At 39.8% G+C, this 20629-nt stretch overlaps 1 protein-coding gene across 1 annotated transcript; it reads right to left on the minus strand.

Moving 5' to 3' along the window:
- Positions 1-13639: 13639 nt before the first annotated feature.
- On the minus strand, positions 13640-20181 carry LOC133838984 (acetylcholine receptor subunit alpha-like 2). Its single transcript, XM_062270263.1, has 7 exons — positions 19262-20181; positions 17992-18146; positions 17746-17926; positions 16549-16708; positions 15751-16336; positions 15088-15289; positions 13640-13970 (listed from the first exon to the last, which is right to left on the minus strand). Exons 1-7 carry the CDS (start codon positions 19499-19501, stop codon positions 13776-13778), a joined length of 1719 nt encoding a protein of 572 aa, XP_062126247.1. The 5' UTR covers positions 19502-20181; the 3' UTR covers positions 13640-13775.
- Positions 20182-20629: the final 448 nt, after the last annotated feature.

The following is a 20629-nucleotide window of genomic DNA, read 5'->3' on the forward strand; positions in this document are numbered from 1 at the left end:
GTGTCTTGCGTTTGGGCAATTAATCAGCAGAAACAGCTGTCCGTCGCTTTAACCCTTTGCAACAACAATCAAGTTCGAGGGAGAGATAAACGTGTTTATACCCTCCGCTATGAATGGAATGCTTGTCTTTTAATGGGCTTACACATTATACTAGATTACCATATGGACCAGGCTAGCGTTTGATCTGTTGTGCTTAATCTAAAACATTTATTTGCAGCTCATCATTTAATTACATTTTTGGGCACTTCATTTCGATGTTGTTGCGCAGTCAGTTGTCATGCTCTTTGCATAGTGTAATCCTTGTCTTGGCGCTGCTTATTAAATTACTAGCACTGTTCTCTCCTTTATTGCTCTCGGCATGTTTTCCCCCCATCCCGTTTTTGCCATTGTCATTCCCTTTGCCATATTGCGCTTGATGCGCTTTTTAATTGCATTTTCCTGGCGCACAAATGCAACTCAAGTGGCTGTCGTCTGCCTTTTACCTTTGTCGCCCAAGCCGTTCCCTTTTCTTACAAGTCGCCTTCTACTTTGTCCTTGCCACGCCCACAATTCATTTGATGCTGCCGAGAAGCTTCATTTGTTCGCTCGAGTTGAAATTAATGCAGTCATTTGTAATGAGTTTGCCTTTTCGCAAGGCTGCTGCTGTTGCAGCTTCTGTTTCTGTTTCTTCTTCTGCTCTGCTCTGCCTTTCTCCAACTCAACTTGGCTTGTCAGCGCAATTGCAATTTATTGTTGCATGCTTTAAGGCGCCTCGCACGGATTTCCTTTCGGCTGGGCTAATGCAATTGCGCTTATCCTGGCCTCCCAAATATTTGACATTATTATGATAATTTATTTCATTTATCCTGCCACTAATTGTCTGCACAGACTTTTTAACGAGCTGAAAATCCATAGTCAGGGCAGCAAAGAGTAAAGAGAGAGAGAGAGAGAGAGAGTGAGAGACTTCTGCATATTTAATCATAAAGTCTTCGTACTTGTATCTTAAATCAAATTATGCCCTGCAGCGTAGTCGGTTAAGTCAACAATCCCCAGGCCAGCATGGATTGTGCTTCTCAGAATGAATTCCGATCTCATTACATTCAAAAGAAGTCTAAGTAGAAATCCGCGAACAAGCTCATGCATAATCAATGCAAATGCTTAAGAGCATTTTATTTTTATTCTATGTTGTGCGTTTTGTGGGCGATTTCCTCTGCTGGAATCTAGCTAGAGCTTAGATTTGACACCTCACAGAGACAGCGTAACCCTTTCTGTTGTCAGGCCATAAATTTGTTTTGTTTGCGAACTGTAAATTTTTAACCAAAGTCTGAAAAGCTACGCATTCTCTACCAGAAATAACGAAAAATAAAAAAAACTATAAGGGCGTCAAAAATTGAAATAAATTGAAAAAAGGGAGAATAAAAAATGCTGAAAATGAAAAAATATATGTACTATATAAAAATGCAGAGAATATCGCATGCAGCTCCAACAAACGGAGTCTAGTTTGGCTTTTCAAACGCCTCTGGGGTTCTGTCGACGTGCCATTGCGACTACGAGTGCGAGTGCGTGTGTGTGTAAGAATATGCTTCAAACTTCTCTATACACCTCTCTGTCCCACACTTTCTCGTTCTCGCCTGTAAGCTGAATCCTTTCGCTCTGTGTATGCGTGCATATAAATTAAGTTTTAAAAGTTAACGTCGGTCTCTTTTGCTTTTTGTATTAGAAATCAAAATAAATGCAGCAGCTAGTTTTCTGCAGTTGCTCGAATTTCGATTTCTCTATTTTTTTGTTTTCCTTTACGTGTATTTTGTTGTTTTTATTGCCCCACACAGGTGAGATAAGTTTAATATGTGAGTGAAAGAGTTAGAGATACAGGGTGTATCACTTCAGCTTGATTTCAGTTGGACAGCTTTTCATTACGTGAAGTCGTCGCATATTCGAACTTGTTCTCTAAAGAACTTAGACTTGCACATTACGTTCAGTGCAACATTGAAAGGGCCGAAGGATACGTAAACGAAAGTGGCAAGGATAAGCAAAGTTTGCTCTTAGAATATATTAAAAATAAGATAGATGTTCGCATCTGATTGTGGATTTAATTTGTGTAAAATGCTTTGCTTTAAATGGTATCAAACTACCAGACCGAAAGCAAATACAAATATAAATCGAAATCAATGCGGAAAACAAGAATTGAAATCATGCATTTAATTAAAGAAATTTGAAGATCGAAGAACGGGATAATTTGAGTTAAGTTCAGAGGAGTGTATGTGTGAATACTTTTAATGTAAATAAATATAAAATAAAATGTTAAAAACATTTAATATGCTCATTTAATTTAATATACAATTTCTTATACAAAAACGCATTAACACTTAATTAAGTGCTCAGTAAATTTATCAATGTTGCGAACTATCAAGTGAAGTCCGCAGAGCACAAGGGGATTGAACGAGGCTATTTACCCTGTATGGTGTGAGTGTGCTTAATCCTTTTAGCATTGGCCACGGTCTTTTATCGATGGTGTGATCATTAAATCCAAGTTTGCTTTCCAATTAAACCACTTGATTAGCTTCGCTGCAGCTCCCTGGACATTGGAATTGGGGTTGCCAATGGGGAGAATGAAAATGGGAATTGTGGGCGTCACTTGGACAGATTTGATGTCCACGTCAGCCTTGTGCGTGGAGCATGTTAATTGTGCCTAATCAGGGACAACATTATCAGCAGAGAAGAGCAGAGCAGAGCTAAAGCTGAGCTGGTGTCAGTGTGTGGACATGGGCGTCGTACTGTAAGCGCTTAATTACATCTAAGAGACACTCAAATGAGCTGACTAGTCAAAAGTGAAAATCTTCAATTTGCTGCAAACTAATGAAACGATCCAAAGGGAGTTGGCCAGTCCAGATTCCTCGTATTGCAATTAAGTGGCTAATGAAAGTGCAGTTTGCTCTTGCTCCACAAAGCTCTACCAAACGATGCCAAAAAATACAATTTGTTTGCTTTTAGAGCTTTTTGGTTAACAAATTTCTGTGGCAAATTTAAAAATAACTCAATAAACGAGTCATCCCTCTTGCATGACAATGACTGGCAAACTTGCAGACACTCAACGGGTTATTAGCGCAGGAGGAGGTTGCAAACGAAGAAGAATGTGGCATGTGGGGCAGGGTATCACGGGGAGTTGTTAAGTTCTGTTATGGGCGTGGCACGCTTAACATTGCCTTTGCCTCAGTCGGAGTCACATAGCCAGAGCCCCTTTCCAGCAGCAGCTGCATTGAGCGTCACGCTAAATGGATTTTTAATGTCGTTGGCAATGCAGGAAAATGCGCACAGCGCGTTGCCAAAGCTTCAGTGTCACGGCAAGCACTAGGTACAGCTCAGAGTGTATGTGGGTGTGGGTTTGGGTGGTTGGTTGAGTGAGCGAGTAAGTGTGTGTTTGTGTGTATGTGAGAGAGCGTCTGTGTGTAATAATAACACTTAAGCGCCTTTTGCACGAAGTGACAACAAATTGGCGATGAGCTCGTGATTCCCAGTCGAAACAAAAACACAAGCACGATTTACTGAATGCATTGAACAACTTTTCCAAAACTTCGTAATTTAAATAAAATATTACATACATCACGAAGTAAAAAAGTTTAAATTCAATTATGCATGTAATATACAAATAAATTATACTAATTATTTTTGAAAATTTGTGTAACCATGATTTCTGTTAACTTTACGACATCTTTAGATTGGTTTACTTATATTAAGAGGGAAAAATAGATTGTGGTTGCAACATTTACATATGTAATTAAAATCATACCAGTAATGAAACTACATTAGAGACGAAAACTTTTTTTCAAGTGTTTATTGAATTATATCAAACAATTTAATAAGATAATAATAATATAAATACAATTCTAACTAACTTTTTTATAAGATTGTTTTTTTTATTATTTATTAAAATGTAATTTATCTATTAACTATTCTTAATGATGAGGTCTTATTATTGAATATTTAATATTCTTAACATAATCCAATAAAATGTGCGCATAATCGTGTGTACTATTTTATAATTTGTTCGGTGGAACAATTGTCAAATTAAAGTTTTACTCATAGTTCCATTACCCATATTACTGTAAACACTCTTTCTGTTCAGTATTTTCTTCTTGCATCTCTAAACTCACAGCGCATACTCGCTTGCTGACAAGTAAAACTTCGTAGCATCGCTTTCTGCTTGCTGCTCGCTGGCGTTGTTGGATACGTGCAACAATCAAGTGTCAGCGTAATGAGCTATCAAGCTGCAAAATATGCAATTTCAGTACAACAAAGAGACTGCAAATACATACTATACACACAGCGACACAGACACAGACGTAGATGCGGGTCTGAGAGTGAGGACAACACCTCACTATCGCGAATGCTTTGGTAAATTTTGCGTGTAAGTGACAAGGCCCGCATAAAAGGGCATAGAAACACACACAGCAAAATGCTTATAAAGTAAGTAAGTGTGTGTGTGATATGTGTGATTGTGTGTGTATTTGTTGCATGTGATGTGGCAGGAGACACAGCGACGCCTGACGCCTTTTTTGTTGCACTCATTAATGAACAAACAACAACAAAGCGGCTACGTAATCATCTCTGCTAGCCCAACGCCATCAAGCGCATAATTATAGAATGGGACGAGAGACCAGAGACCAGAAACCGGACGAGGACGAGGACGAGGAGCAGGGGTCGAGACGAATGTGCTGGCTGCCTGCTTGGTAGAATGCTTCAGTGGGTTGCCAGTGGCGTAGTTATGAGAGAACTTGTTCTGCAGCATTTCGACAATTAATTGCGCCACAAAGGATCTTGAAGGAGAGTTGCAAAACATTCAGCTACAACTTGAACAAGGATAAGCATTTTTCTGTGGTTCATTAGATTGAATAAAATGTTATTTTCTGTTGTATGAAGAAATGTATTTCTACCATCGTAAGTATTTTTTCTTGTTTAGAATTATTCGCAGCTCAACTTCTGATCATGTCGCCGCCTTTGTCAACCTCATTATATACGAGAATATAGCATAACTGTGTGAAGTGGACAATGAACACTCATGGCACATGGTAATTGTGGTTAAAGGCACACACACAGAGCTCCATTTCTTCTACTTTCTCTGTTTATTATTGTTGTTATTTGGACGCTTTATGTAATTTTTGGTCCATAATTTACAATTAAAAACCATGACACTTCACCATAATTAAAATATGAAAACGGTTTTTCCGCAACGCAACAATAAACTGTAATAAAAGTTAATTAGAACGTTTCGAAGAGCAAGGGGAGAAAAATACTACAAATAATAAAGATTGTGGGCTATGCTTAATTATGAGCTATAATGCGACGAAAAAAGCGTGGTCAATAGAAAAATATTTAAATTGTATTAGAACAAGGATTACAATTATATAATTATAAAATTTATAAATCAACTATAATAATAAAGACTTTAAAATTATATTAGCCATAGTGAAGTTTTACTTCTTACGGAGGTTTATTGACTGTTTTACCAACACGTTCATATATAAGCCACATCAACTTTCTACATCTAAATGAACTTCATGCTTTGAAAATAAAAAAAAAGATACCAGGACCATTTTACCCTCCAAGTAAAGCCAATACAAAAGCTTAGGATTAATAAATCAAACTGTCTGTTTGAGGAAGCTGTCCCACTTAATCGACCTAGAGGGTATCAATAAAGCGTGTCACATGAATTTAGTATAATGCTTTGTCTAAACAGTTTAATTAGTCGTCATTGAGTGCCTCGAATGGGGAGAAAGAATGGAGTACTAGTAGAGTATAGGGACAGCTTAATGGCTTTTTAATCACCAATAACAAAACGTTAAATTTGCCGCTTATCGTTGAGAGCCAGAGGAACAAGGAAGTCGCCTTCAAAGTGTATGTGTGAGTTATTTATTTGAGTTTACCTCTTATACTCATACAATATGCATTAAGTACACATTGACTGGGAAAATGACTTAAGGACTGCTGCGCTTTACTCAACTGGGGCAGAGCTGGGGCCAACTCGAACCAGAGACCCAATGTGAAGCCCACAGAGAGCCGCAAAGAGACCAAACAATGCAACCAGCGGGGTGTTAAATGGTTTTGTCTGCATGTCAAATTACAGGAAGCATAATTTCAAGCCTGGCTGCGTACTTTGGTTACCGAAAAACCCAACAAACAAACGAAACAACACAAAAAGCGGGCCACAAATAATACTAAAAAAAAATGTAATAAAACAAAAGGTGCAGACTGCTCTGAATTATGCACTGCTTTTTAAGGGTTTGTATAAATGGTATTAATTGCAATTGATAAACCGAACGTAGCAGATTTAAAAGGGATTATATTAACGCTATTAGCGTCGCCTTAAACCTTTTATAGAGTTAAGAAATAAATGTACAACAATATGATATTTATTTTCATAGTTTGATATACTATATGATGAAATAAATTGATCTCTTAGTGAAGTTGTGTAAATGGATTAAGAAAATGTGTGAAATTACAGATCTCACTTGCATTAACATATTCAAATTCATTAGTCAGTATTATGTAGCTTTACAGACAATGTACATAAAAGCTCAGAGAAAGATTGTATTATTATATAATAATAATAACTTAGTAAGTTAAAAATTATTCTATATAGCTACAATATATCTACCAAGACGTTTCCTGTCATGCAAAAATTTCTTGTTTGTATTCCATGAAAGCTATCAAGTTCTTCAATACTAAATCTTTTTTGAATTTCGTTAATCTTATCAATTAGGAAATGCAATTTGGAAATTGACATAGCTCAATTATTCAATCTATTTAGTTTATTTAGAGCTAATGAATTTGCTTAGAGCACAGAGTAGAGAGAGATCCTTTGAGTGAAGCACTATTAATTAGGCTTATTAAAATCGACGCTGACAGCTTTGCGGTTGCGTTGGGGCGAATGTTAAAGCACCTGCAGCTGCATATACTTTACTCTTGCCCCCTGTCAAGGACATATTAATTAGGGCAATTGCTTGACTGCTTGCATTATGCATTATGCATGCCACGCTGGTCGAGTGGAGGATCAGAAGCCGCAGCTCATTACAAATGAAAATTACCACTTAATATTTTGCTTAAATTCATGGGAAAGCTGCAAGCGAAAGAACGGAAAAAGAAAATGCTACTGTGGCGATCTGCTGAATGCAGAAATCGTTCAAGGATAAGCAGAAGCCAGCGAGTGCGGACAGTGCCTTCGTTCTTTGTGCATGCGGGATGAGACTGGTTGAGACTGATGATACTGAGGCTTTTGCTGCGGTTGCGGCTGCAACTCAGCAGCTAACACTAAGCCCAAAATCTTACCTCTTGGATGCTGCTAAGGCATCAACGGGGCCGAAAAGTTAATTGTAAACATGACCCACTTTCAGTTAGTCATTTAGTCCGTTAGTCAGCTAGTCAGCAAGTGAGCCAGTTAGTCAGGCAGTCCGTGGTAGGTTGGCTGAATGCCGCAATGTATGCAATGCTGGGCTGCTTTGTCTGCTGAGAGCGCGGCAAGTGAAAGATGCCGCTCGCTTTATTATGTGGCAGCTGCTGCATGCTTGGCTCCTTCGTCAGGGATATTTGTTATGCTTCATTGTCCTTCTACGGCTGCTCGTCCTTCTCATGCCATTGTTGTTCCCTCTGTCACCTAAGACATTTTGGTTGCTTTGAGTAATGGCAGCGCCTTCAAATATGCAAAAGCCAAAAATGTTTATAATATCTGATGCGCGAAACGCCACGCAAAAGGATTTCCGTCCAAGGCAAGTGCCACCCACTTTCCACCCAACCACGATTCCCCTTGGGCCTGTTGCAACGTGTATGTGTTGTGTTTGTCTATGCATGGAAGTGTGTATGTGTGCGTTAGCTGCAGTTCAGTTAATTGGATTTGGCGAAAGTCCTGCCGACATTGCTGCCACGAGCGGCCTTTGAAATCATCCGGCTCCCTATTCACTTTGCGAAGATCTAAAAGAGTTGCCTTTAGGCTTGGCTAACTGATGGGCGTGCCTATGGAGAGCTGGATGTGTGGGAAGGTCAGCAGTTAACCTATGCGCAAATGAGAGTTAAATGGCACAAGTGTCATTTGAGTGGCACTATTAAGTCATGCAAGTAAACTATGAAAATTGTGAAAGGCGCTTGCATAATTATTATTCAGTTTAGCAGTTATTAAAGTGCAGCAAAATATGTTGAGTGTGAGTTTACTTCCAATCAATTTGGACTTATTCAGAGCATTTTAGCGTTCACTTCAAATGCTATTAGATGCGTCTTATAAAAAGCTACCAATAGTGACTGTGATGGGGCAACACTTTCTTGTCTGGCTGGCACCTTAACACCTATGCGACGTGATAAAGCTTTGCGTCCGACATTGTTTGAGCACATTGTGAGGGCACAAATCGTATACGTAATTTTTAATGCACGTTACCGCAAAATGCTGTCAACGTAGCAAAGAGCAGCAGGCATCACTCGCAACGATGTCTCTGTCTCTGTGCGATGTGTATGCATGTGTGTATGAGTATGCACATCACATAAGTCAATTTTCAAGTGGATGTCCAACATGAATGAATAATGTGTAGTGTAGGTAGTGTAGTATCTATGTGTGTAGTATGTAGTACACACACACACACACACACACACACGTGCGCAAATATGCTTACCGTTTTAGGGCGTTCAGCTGTGCCAAGGCAGCAGCAGCGGCAAAAGTAACAGCAAGAGCAACAACGTCAACTTGGAATCAACAAAAAAAAAAAAAGGAAGAAGAATTTCAAGCAAAGTAAAGTAAATTTAGCTTGGAGCAAGCAGCGGCCGCAGCATTTTCAGGCAGGAGACTAGCATACAGCGTTCACTATAAAGTTATGCCATACCAAAGATGTTGCATGCAACATACATACACCACACACATAGAAACACACACACACACTCTGACACACACAGGACTACTAGGATATGCATAAAACTATGCTACATTGGCACTAAAACAAACAGCAAAACCGCCGCATGGGGCGTTTCAGCTATTTGTATGTGTGTGTTTTTCCCTGCACATATGTGTGTATGTGTGTGTGATTGTGTATGTGTCTGTGCGTATTTTGCTCGGTGACAAGATGGGCAACGTCGACGATGATGAAACATGCCAAGGCGAAGGTAACAATGCCAGGGATGGATTCAGTTGGCTTTCAGCCGAGGTCATGACATGAAAACATTTATTTGGAGTCAGTTCCTAAAACTTCGAAACCGTTATTAAAAAGCTTGTAGAATTTTGTACAAAAATTGAGAATAGAACTAAACTGAAGTATTTTTCGAAAAAAAAAAAAAAATATTTTAAATTTAGCGGAAATATTTTGCAAACCTAAAACCTTACTAAAATATTAAACACAATTACATTGATTTGAGCACTATAAAGTATATCATCAACGAATAGTACATTTACTAAAATACAATCTTATAAAAGGAAAAGCAATATATTATTCAAATGAACTGAACGCAAATTCAATGAAGGTCATGAGGAAGCAAAGTAGTTCCAAAACTTGGCATAGCTTTTATGCTAGACCAAGTAAATGTTTAAAATACTTGAGATGCCAGTGCCGATGTCGGTGCATGTTGGGAAAAGTTTTGCGCCCAAAATTATTAAGATGAGTGGCATAAATTATGTGTAGTGCAGGAGAAGGATTGCGACGGTAGACGCAGGAGTCGTAAACCCCGATGGCAGGTAATCCACAGAGACATGGAATGAGTCGAAGGGCAAGTGACAGAAGCGGCAAAAGCGGGGACCGGAAAGGGGCTGATGTTTGATGAGTGAATGACTAACTGCATGACAGTCTGTCCATGTGTGTGGTTGATCACTTTAGGTATTGACAGGGCTGGACTGCATGGCTTTGACGGTGGCGGTGGCGTATGCGGTCTTAGTGTGTGCTTGTGTGTGGTTGATGGGCTGGAGGCCAACAGCAGTTAGTTTAATATTTATTTAATTTAATATGCTAATTGGATGAGATCTGTGTGTGAATGTGTGTGTGTGTGGCACAACTTTACGAGCGAACAATTCATAAATAAATGACAGACTCGAAAGTTTTGACATGTCACAGAATTCAGTTTAAGTTAGCAACTTGCCTTTGCACTATGGAGTAAATGCTTAATATTTCAACTGACTGAATTCTCAAGAATAAATAGAAAATAGATCCAATGTATAAATTTAATAATAGAATCCAATTTATGCAATGTACGGTTTTCTATGATTTGACAGTAGTAAATTCTGCGAGCCTTATTAGTGTCATGATTAATTTTGATAATAATTGATGTCTGGATTCATTATTGCCAACGAACTATAAGTTTAGTTAATTATTACAGTCATTTTCATTGAATAAATATCTGCGTAGCGAATAAATAAAGAAATAAATAAAAAAATATAATAAATATAAAAACTGAAAAAATATTAAAATCACTTTAATTTACAATTTAATTTTGTTTACATTTTTTTTACCCATATATTTGTGTTAAATAAATTGACCGACATTTTTCTTGTAGGCATTTCATCAATACCATTGGGCTATTTTTTAATCAACTTCAAAGATAAAAGTTATTTAAAAATATGTATAGAAATATAAGAATTGCTGTAGCTTAAAAATGCATTATTATATTAGTCTCTTGTGGTAATAAAATAGTTTGATTGTGTATTAACATTTCATATTATATGAAATTGGATCACTTCTCAAAAAAAAACAGAATTTAACCCCATAGTTCAGTGGGGCATTTGGCACAACCATTAAATGCTAGCCAAGTCTCTCTTTATGCACTTGGATGCAACGAGACTTTTATTAATCGTTGAAAAATTTGCCACAAAGACGGAAAATGCTGTCAGCAAAAACTTTGCGCCAAGCCAACAGGCAACGCAGCGCGACAAATTGTTTTTGCGATAAAATTAGACAAGTGACACGCGGCCCTAATCGCTGGGGCAACGAGTGGGCGGTACTATGTACTCGCTGCAATGTAACGGTAACTTAAAAGACTGCCACTCAGCTGACGCTTGCTGCAAGGCAATGTTAATTATATTACGGCCATTACGAAGCCTTCTGAAAAATAGTTGCAAAAAAGAAACTTCAACTGGATGTCAACTTGACCGTTTCAGAATTTCATTAAGAACGTTGAGCGTTCGTTCACTGCGCCGCATGCATTTCCGTAATAATTTTTTGTGCTTCAGCCTTGCCCGGGGGTTATATAATATTTAGCATTTTGCAATCAAATTGAATTTGGCGTTGTGACATGAATAAATGGTAAATCAAACGAGTTACAAACTTTTGCCATCGGCGGGAAATTAAATTGCAACGCCAAAAAGTATGCAATGAATTTTAGTATATGTTCGCAAAAATATCAAACTCAATAACTTTCGAGTTGCAATAAAACGAAATATAAAAACGAGTAAATGTACATAAAATGCAGCAGAGCAAACGTCAACAACATTTTGCATACTTTGTAACATAGACCAGAAACTCAGTAGTCAAGGGGAATCATTGTTTATTTGATTTGAATGTTATTTACAAATTGTTTTAAGCTTCTTAAACCATTTGTTAATTTCATTAATGATTGATTTCATCTTCTTATTTGGTTTATTGTTGTACAATAACTTTCCAACAAAATTATTCTTGTTTACTGCTTCCATAAATTAAGCATTTAATGCCTTTGATTTTGTTTAAAGTGGAATTAATATGGTATTTTAATTGCAGGTTTTGAAAGGTTTAAGTGGACCTGGGGTTATAAAATTCGATTAAAAAAATTTGTAATTTCTAAATGAAAATCTATCATTTAATTCGAACTTTCAATAGTCGAAGTGCATTTAGCATTCATTGTACAAAAACGAGTTGCTTGTTGCATACATATCAGAGTTGTTCGCTACAATATATAAATGTATGATAGCATATATATAAATGGAGCACAAATAATATGAATTTAAATTGAAGCTGGGAAACAAAAAAAGAAAGCACTGTAACCCGCTGAGGCATGAAAAGTAGACGGGAAGTTGTGAAAAAAGACGCACACACAGATGTGTGTGCGGCATGCTGACAAAAGTCAGTCAGTCAGGCTATAAGTCAAGTTTGTCAGTCGGTCACCAAGACGCGTCAGGCAGTCAGCGGCACTCTCGCAGCATATTGAACTTGTCAGCATGACATGGGAGCGGAACTGAGTTCGCAACATGCAACAAGGAGCACGCGTGGCATGACTAAATGAATGAGCGAATGAATGAGTGAATGAATGCATGAAAGCAGGAGGCTAGCGTGTGCGTATTGCGATTGCCGATGGTGTTGCAAATGCATGTAAAATATATGTGCATACTTCTACATATTTCTACATATTCAATAGATACTTGTTGAGCTAAGTTGAAGTCGGCTCTGTAGCAACAGTTCCTTGTTGTTGTCCTCCACATACACATAGACAATTTACAATCGTTGTGGTATAAGAAAATTGCAACTGCTGCTGCTTTTTCTGCTGCTGCCGCAGCTTCTCCTGGAGAAGTGAGTGGCATGCCTTTCCGACCATGCCCTCTCGTAGTCAGGCTGCCACACGCCGCTCTGCATCAATTTGAATGACATTCATAGAAAAACGACGAAAAGAAATTGTGACATTTGTATAGAAATAGTTTTGCAGTTGTAGCAAATAGTTTTCCCAGATATTTTTTGATTGCTGCATACTTTACGGGGCTGCCTCTAGGGAACCAGCAAACGATGCGCTCGAAATGGAATATATATAAAAAAACAAAAAAATACAAATACAAAAAAAGTTCTTTCACAAGTTCACAAGAACTAAAAATATGCTGCTGCTGTTCAAGCCTCAACTTGCTTAGCTTCTCCTCAAGTATTTACATAGAAATATTCCCATAAATAGTTGGAGCATGCAGATAATTCAAAATACAAATGAAATTTGTATTTGAGTAAGAAATAAGCACATAGAAAAAATTAATATATACACTGGCGATAGGCAAACACAAAGAAGTCGACACACAGTCTAATATATTTTGACATGAGCAAACATTTGGTAATACCCTTCGCTTCACTTTTTAAGACCCGACTACGCTTTCATTTTTGGCTTTTCCAGTAGCCTTGCTAGCTATTTCCACATGAGTTGCCTTCTCTGGTTGCGCATTTTCCGAAAAGGTTAATTTTGCAGCTATCAAATGAAAAGCGAACGCATAGCATACCCACATGCCAGGCAAATACTTTGACTTTGCGCCCACCAGCAACAACTACGACGACAACTGGGAGCTACATGTTGTGGGTAATGGGAGTTGGGTGTTGAAATAACAGAAACCATAGCCAGCAATTTTGCTTCACAATTTCTTGTTTTTTCTTTCTAGTAAGTTTTGGAATATTTTAATGCCGTAGCGGAATGGCCAGGTCGCTGATTTTAACTTGATCAAGGTGTTTGTAACATAAGCCAGGCGATTTCATCAGCTAAAAGTATGGCAAGTAGAATTTCAAAGGACTGCATACTTTATGGATTCGTGCGGTTGCTTTTAATATTATTTTCATTATAAGTGCTGCAGCAAGTATTTCATATTATATACAGTTCGGCTGGCTGCAGATAATTTATTTTTGCATTACAGAGAAACCTTTCTGGCATATGCATTACACTCAGCCAGCTGTGCACCCAAACCGAAAAAAACCACAGCTGCATTTTAGCATTTTCCTTGGCTGCTTTTGGCCAACAAAATTTATTTTTTTTTTATTAATTCTTTTAAAGCTTACATTAAACTAGAGCATATATAAGTATTTGCGTGTCTTTCACGACATTAGATAGATAGTGTTAACCATTTGAATTTAATTCTTCTTTTCAGTTAGATTGTAAATTTGCTTTGCCACATCCGAAAGTTGTACATCAATGGCCTTGGTGTCATCGTACAAAGACGGAGCCTCGCCCAATATGACAAATGTTCCCACCAGCGATGCAATCATGAATAGCCAGAGGAACAAGCGATCCATGACCATGGCCACAAAGCCCCAGTCCTGATCTTCCTGTAAAACGAAATTAAGAAATGTTTCACAGAGGGTCGTATACGTAATATTTGTATTGTGAATAATAAATAAATAAATGACAATTGAACAGCCACTAAAATTAAAAAAAAAACAGAGATAAAAGTGACGTTTACATATTGGACAATAAAAATGTGTATAAAAGAGTATAAAATTAATTAAATTCCAATTGAAAAAATTGAATTCTAACAGAAGGGAGTTGATGTAAGCAGCTTAACAACAATTGCAAATTATAATTCAGATAAATGTTACATTTATAATAAGAGTAGTGAGAGCTATTGAATTCCACACATAAATTACACAAAGAGTCGTATACGTAATATTGGCTAACAGCATTTTGAGGCTTCCACTTTGAGCGATTGCTTTCATTAAGCACAGGCACTTAATCTGCTTATAGCTAGCGCCTGTTGGATATCAATCAAAATGAAAGTTCCAATAACAAAGCGAAAGCAACTTTGCCAGCAACAACACAATATAATAAACAAAACACAAAAAAAATAAAGAGAACGAGGCAGGGAAACATGGGTTGGAATCAGACAACCAAAGCGTTGGTCGTGGGATTTGATTGAATGGCGGTGGAGTCGATGGAATCGTTTGCCAGCCAATTGCCAGTCAATTGAACAAAAGCAATTAAAAGTGGGTTTTGTGTGGCATTAAAGTGCAAATATGGTAAAAGCTTAAATAAGTCGAGAGGCAGTAACAGAAGGAGGCAGTACGGAGACTCTGGCTCAGGCTCAGACTCGGACTAGTCAAACAGTTGAGCTGATCAGATATCGATGGCCACTACAAACGCCAAGAACAGAAACGCAGAGCGATTTCTGTGGTTTTCGGCATTGGTCAGGCCTGCTCCAACTTGCAACTACTGCTGCTACTGCTTTGACCTCAGTTTCCCCTTCGCAGCTCCGGCAACAGCTACAGCTTCAGTTTGAGAGTCTGTCTCAGGCTTCAGGCTTTCGCTGTCACTGTCATAGTTGTCGTGTTGGCTGCTGTCGTGGTTGTAGCCACTGCTCTTGCCATAGTCGTTGTCGTCGTAGTCATCGTCATCGTCCGGCAAACGGAATTTTCAATTAAAAATTCAATCAGCTGGGGGGAAACTCACCGCATTGAACTCGTCCTGGCGTTGCATGTGATGTTGTATGAACATGACGTTATGTATGGCCTTTTCCAGCTCAAACGGATACTTTTTGCGTGCCGCCACATCGCTCATGGAGTCATCCAAGCCGGAAAGCACCGAAGGCAACCCATTGTAGCCACTCAGCGTGCTCAGTCCGCCACCCAAAGCACCCACCAATCCACTGAACCTGCAAGAGAAAGTTAATGCCAGGGATATAAACTGTACACACACAGAAATACAAAGTGTGCGTGGGTTTCCACTGGCGTTTGATGGGGGACTGCGGACTGTGGACTGCAGTAAATGATTACTTGAATTGAAAATGAGTTCACATTTCTTTAATTCAGACATTTTCTTTTGTGCTTTTTTATTCGCCGCTTGTTCATCATCATTTTCATATTTCATTCATTTTAACAGCCTTAAATTCCCACTGTCTTTCTATTTCAATCCACAACCCACAGTCTCGTTTATATATTTTTATTCACTTTTTTCTCAGTTCACTTTTGCCTTCTCATAATTAATTTTTTGTGCTTTGCGTTTCATTTTCCATTCTCAACTCTGAATCGGACAATTTGGTATTTCTCCCTTCATTTTCTATGCATATTTTAGGTGTGATGACTTTTGGGAGCTGCCCTCGTATGCAAAACTTACCTATTGGTCGCTGTGGTCACATGCATTCCATTACAGCCACCAACGCCGACGCGTCCCTGCATGCGACGTATCGAATCGGGACTGGAGCCACCGGAATTCATTTGCATTTCATCCATTAGGGCCTGTCCAAACTTTGTCTTGCTGAACTTCAATCCGTAGTTGATTTTATTGGCGGCCAAATCACGCAACAGATCCTTGGGCACTCTCATTAGCAATAACTTCGGAAGACGCTTAATGAAGAACGCTCGTATCCATGGCCGCATCTTGTGCGTGCTCGGCTTTCGATAATGTATATTGAGTATTATGATGGTAATAACAACGCTCAGCCCGACCAACAACATGGTGAATAGCAGATATTTCCCCAGCAACGGCAGAGCCAGCGATGTCGAAGGTATAATTTCCGATATGAGCAAGAAGAACATAGTCTGCGAGAGAAGAATGCTGATACACAGGGCAATCTTCTCACCAGAATCAGCTGGCAGATAAAAGACCAGCACAGACAGGTATGAGATGCCAACACAGGGAATGATCAGATTCACAGTATAGAAGAGTGTCTTTCGCCTCAGTGTGATGTTGAAGAAAATATCTGAACATTCAGCAAACCAGCAGCACGGCGCAGCATGAAAAAACAAGAAAGATAGCGAGAAAGAGAAGGGAAGAGATTGCGAGTGAGGCAAGGATATTGAGGTTGGGAGTTATGGGGTTGGGGTACGGGTATTTCGTAGTGAGTTTGGGTAGAGCTTTCGCGTATGTGTATTGGCGAGCCAGCTGAGTTGCTTTAAACTCTACGAAACTCACCAGGATAAGGTTCGGCACAGCAGGGATAATACTTCTCATGCCGTTCGGCGGGCACTCCCAATATATCCCATTCGACACTTGGATAATATTCGCGCAAGTCGATACCAATCTCCACTTTATTGTCTTTATCGTTCTTCTGGTTGATGTGCTTTAAATCGATCTGTAGAAAGGCAAGAAAAGCGTTGATAGAGCAATAAAGGTTATAAAGCTTAAAGGCACTTAAAGAAGTCGGGCGTGACGCTCATCGGCCACATCCAACTCATTCTCGTTCTTATACATAGTCCGTCTGCCTGCAGGCGACATCTTCGTCTCCGCCTTGAGTTTCTTCGAGTTGAAGGCTCAAGTGCAGTCGTTAAAAGAGTAGCAAATTTAAATGCGTTGACAACGAGGACATTGCACAGTGGAGCAAACTTAAGTTAGCTATATTATTTCACTTGCAAATAGTTTGAAATTTGAAAAGGTGAGTGGTAATAAAATCCAATTTGCTAAAGTAAAATTTCACTTAAATTTTTAGCTAAAACTTGTTTTTCCGAATGAAGTAGTTTCCATACATTTGTTTTATTTATTTCCTATTAAGAAAATATATGTATATATGTAAATATATAAAACGAATTAAATTTTTTATTGAAAAAGTAAAATAATAGAACTAAATGCCTATGTTTCAAAACTTTTAATTAATTTGTGTACTTGAAATAAATTTTCTACTTTATTTGTGTCCCATAAATATGGCTAGAGTTAAGTGTTTTATTTCTTTGCGTGTTGAGTCCACTGTGCCAAATCCGGTCAGCGGAAGCGGAAAAGGCAACGGTTTGTGGGGGAGTCGCACTTTACTTTAATTTATGGACGCGCATTTTTATGACAGCGACACACAGTCGAGTGGCTTGGCGTGAGAGTTTCTTTTCTGCTCAACTGCCATTTTGGGGTGTTGGGTATGCGTGAGCGGGAACGCGGACCGTGGACCGTGGAGGGGGTGGAGAGCGTAACGGTTAGACAAGTTTCAATTACACTTTTACAATTTCTCACATTTTAATCTGCTGCCGCTGACGCCCTTTCGATGTTCGCCCGGCATCTTAGGCTTGTAAGCGCGCGCTCAGCGCTCAGATAAATGGTTGCCCATAAATTCATGGCCACGCCCCGTTGCACACGCACACACACACAGTTACACACTAAAGAAAACAGGGAGATAGCAAGACATACCTGATCACCATCGTATGTCCAGGAGCCAAACTTCATGAAGCATGTTTGTTGATCAAAGGGAAAATAGCGCACATCAATCTCGCAGGATGACTTGAAGATGGCCGGCGGAGTCCACACAACACGGCCCGTATAATGGAGAATGGCCTTTGTCATGGTGGTGACCACGTACTCGCCATCAGCGCTGTGATAGCAGGAAGTTTAGCTTTGATTATAATTTCTATATAGTCGTATGTGCTCTGGACTCACTTGTTGTAGAGGACAATGTCGGGCAGCCAAATGTGTTCAGATGGCACATAGAGCTCGGTGACGCCGCCGTATTCGGATGGATCCCATTTAAATTTATGATCCTGCCACTCGTGCTCCAGCCACACGTTGGTCGTTAGAATTTGATCTTTGAGATTCTGTTTTTTGGTGTGGCGAATGGAAGGGAATGAAAATTAAAAGCCGCTCCGCGTTGATGATAAAGAAGTGCACACAGGACTGCCATGCATCAAGCGGGATTTTGCATTTTCTCCTACATTCGGTTGTTCCCTTCACTGCCCCACTGCATTGCCGCCCCACTCTTTGGCTTGCTTACCATGTTCCTATGCCTGTCTGTTTGTTTGCCTGACTGTCTGCTTGGCTGACTCCTCGTTTCCTCGCTCTCTATTTCTTTCCCTTTCCCTCTTCCTGTTCGCGTCCCTGTCGCTAATGTGCTTTTTTGCTGTCAGCTTACGGTTTTTGGATTTTTGGCTTGTTTTATTACCTTTTAAGCCTCGTGGTAACGGCACTTTGTGCTGCTAGTTCCCCCTCCCCAGTTCCCCATAGACTAGCATCCTGCAGCAGTTGCACTATGTCTGTGTCTGCGTGTGGCGCTTCGTGCAGGACACTTGACAAATGCCTCGCCATGAACTTTAAGCAATAGTCTAGGTTCTGCCTTAAATTTGAATGAAATGTTGCTGAAACTTTATTCAAATATGCCATAATTGAATTATAGTAGTTTCAGTTTCGTAATTAAATTGATATTTACATTTTTGATTGAGTGAATGAATAGTTGATTTGAACTATTGATTTCTAATTGGTTTGCTGAAATGAAATATAGCTAGCTTTAATTAAATAATTGGTTAAAACATTTCTCAAATCAATTAGTTAAATAGATACAGGCCTTTTGACCAATTCAGATAGAACACTTTTCGCTTCTGCACTCAGCTGTGGATTCGGTCTTGGTTTTGGTCTTGGTTCGGCCCATTTACTGTCATTTATGTTGGCCAATTTTTTTATTTACGATCGAGGAAAAGTTTGTGCTACTGTTTTGCTGTTTACATTACTGGCACGACTCGATAAAATGGCTGTGGCAAATGTAGCGCAACGTTGCAAGGAGTGAGTGCTCCATTGAAGCGCTTAATTAAAAACTGTGCCAATGCCAGGCACTCTCAGCTCTCGGCCAAGTTTTTCTCCATTGCATTAATTATTTTGAGAGTGCTCAGCAAAAGGGACGGGGAATGGTAGTGGGGCTGAGAATGACCATTGGACTTACCAAATCGATGAGCTGGGACAGGCGCAGTCCCAGCTTGACCAACACTGTGTCCGTATTGTTGCTAACGGGTCGTATGAGTCGATTGTAATTGCTCAACAGATCATCGTAGAGCCGTTTGGCGTCCGGATTCGCTTGCACTGTCTCGCAGAAGAAGAGCAGAAAGGCCAAGAGCAGACAGAGCAGCTTGCCATGCCGCCAAATAGCCAAAAGTAGGGCCAGACTTGGTCGAGAGTGGCTCATGACGTCACAGCGTACAAGGCAATTTGCCTTCAAGGCGGTCGTCGGTCGGCCGGTGTTTTATTGATACCAAACACACGCGCACAGGTTTTTGTTTACCTTTCGGCTGCCTCGTGTGTATCTCTGTATGCGTGCGCGAGCGTCTCTGTGCGTCAGTGTGTGTATGTGTGTGTGTGTGACGTAGTTGGAAGCAGAGAGTGTGTGTATTTTTCTTTTTTTGCTTTACACAGCACTTACGACGAGCTAAAACTCTACACTCAGCAGGCAGCTGCGCAGCGCCGGCGCCGTCGCAGTCGAAACAGACTCTCTGGACAACTGAATTTGAGCAGCGACTGCGATGCTAACGTTAGCGTCAGCGTCGACTTCAGCGGCAGCAACAGCAACAGCGACAGCGACAGCAGCTGAGCTGATATCAAGAACGTTTGTTGTGCTACAGCTATAAGCTGTGCTCTATGCAGCTGACATTGTTTGTAATTTCAATTTTGAATTGAAATTAATTTTTTTGCCGCTTCAGCAACACGTTTTGTAGTAAAATCATTTTTCAGAAAATTTATGCACCGATTGTCACAGCAAAATTAATAATATTAATGAGACTGCAAGTTCGTTTTTCACTTGGGTCAGGTTTCGCCTGGTCGTCTGACGCTGAGCGCTCCGTGTTGTCCTGCATAGATATTCACAGGATTCGTACTGACGCACGTTTTGTTTTTGTAGCCTTGCATGGCCCTCTCAGCTCAAGCAGCACCAGCGGCAGCAGCAGCCGCAGTCAGAGCAGCCAGAGCAGCAAACAGAGCAGCTGCTATCGTCAGCAACGACAGCATCAATTGCCGCTCCATTTTGTAGCTTTGTCGCCCGAATCGCGCAGATGCTGCGCAGCGCCTGCGCATAAGGGATTACCCTGTTTTTGAGTGCGGCAGGCAGAGGTCTGGTCCTCGCCTGTGTTGTGCTGGCCTCTGCTTTGCTCTGCTCTGCTGTGCTGTGCTATGCTGTGCTGGTTATCATGTAAGCTTACCCAATTTTGCTGCCTAAGCCAAGCCCTATCTCTCTCTCTCTTTTTTTTCTATGCCTTTTCTCTCTCTATCAGTGTTCTTTCTCTTTGACTGTTTGAGTGTTCTCTTTAGTTGTTAATCCAGA

This window comes from Drosophila sulfurigaster, chromosome 2R, assembly GCF_023558435.1.
Source record: "Drosophila sulfurigaster albostrigata strain 15112-1811.04 chromosome 2R, ASM2355843v2, whole genome shotgun sequence".
In the NCBI taxonomy this organism is placed as follows: Eukaryota; Metazoa; Arthropoda; class Insecta; order Diptera; family Drosophilidae; genus Drosophila; species Drosophila sulfurigaster.

Coding starts and splice junctions, on each gene's coding strand:
- LOC133838984 (XM_062270263.1), bottom strand. CDS start 19,501: ATGAGCCACTCTCGACCAAGTCTGGCCCTACTTTTGGCTATTTGGCGG. Junction 18,147..19,261: donor TGTCCCAGCTCATCGATTTG/GTAAGTCCAATG, acceptor ACCAAAAAACAG/AATCTCAAAGATCAAATTCT. Junction 16,709..17,745: donor GGACATACGATGGTGATCAG/GTATGTCTTGCT, acceptor GCCTTTCTACAG/ATCGATTTAAAGCACATCAA.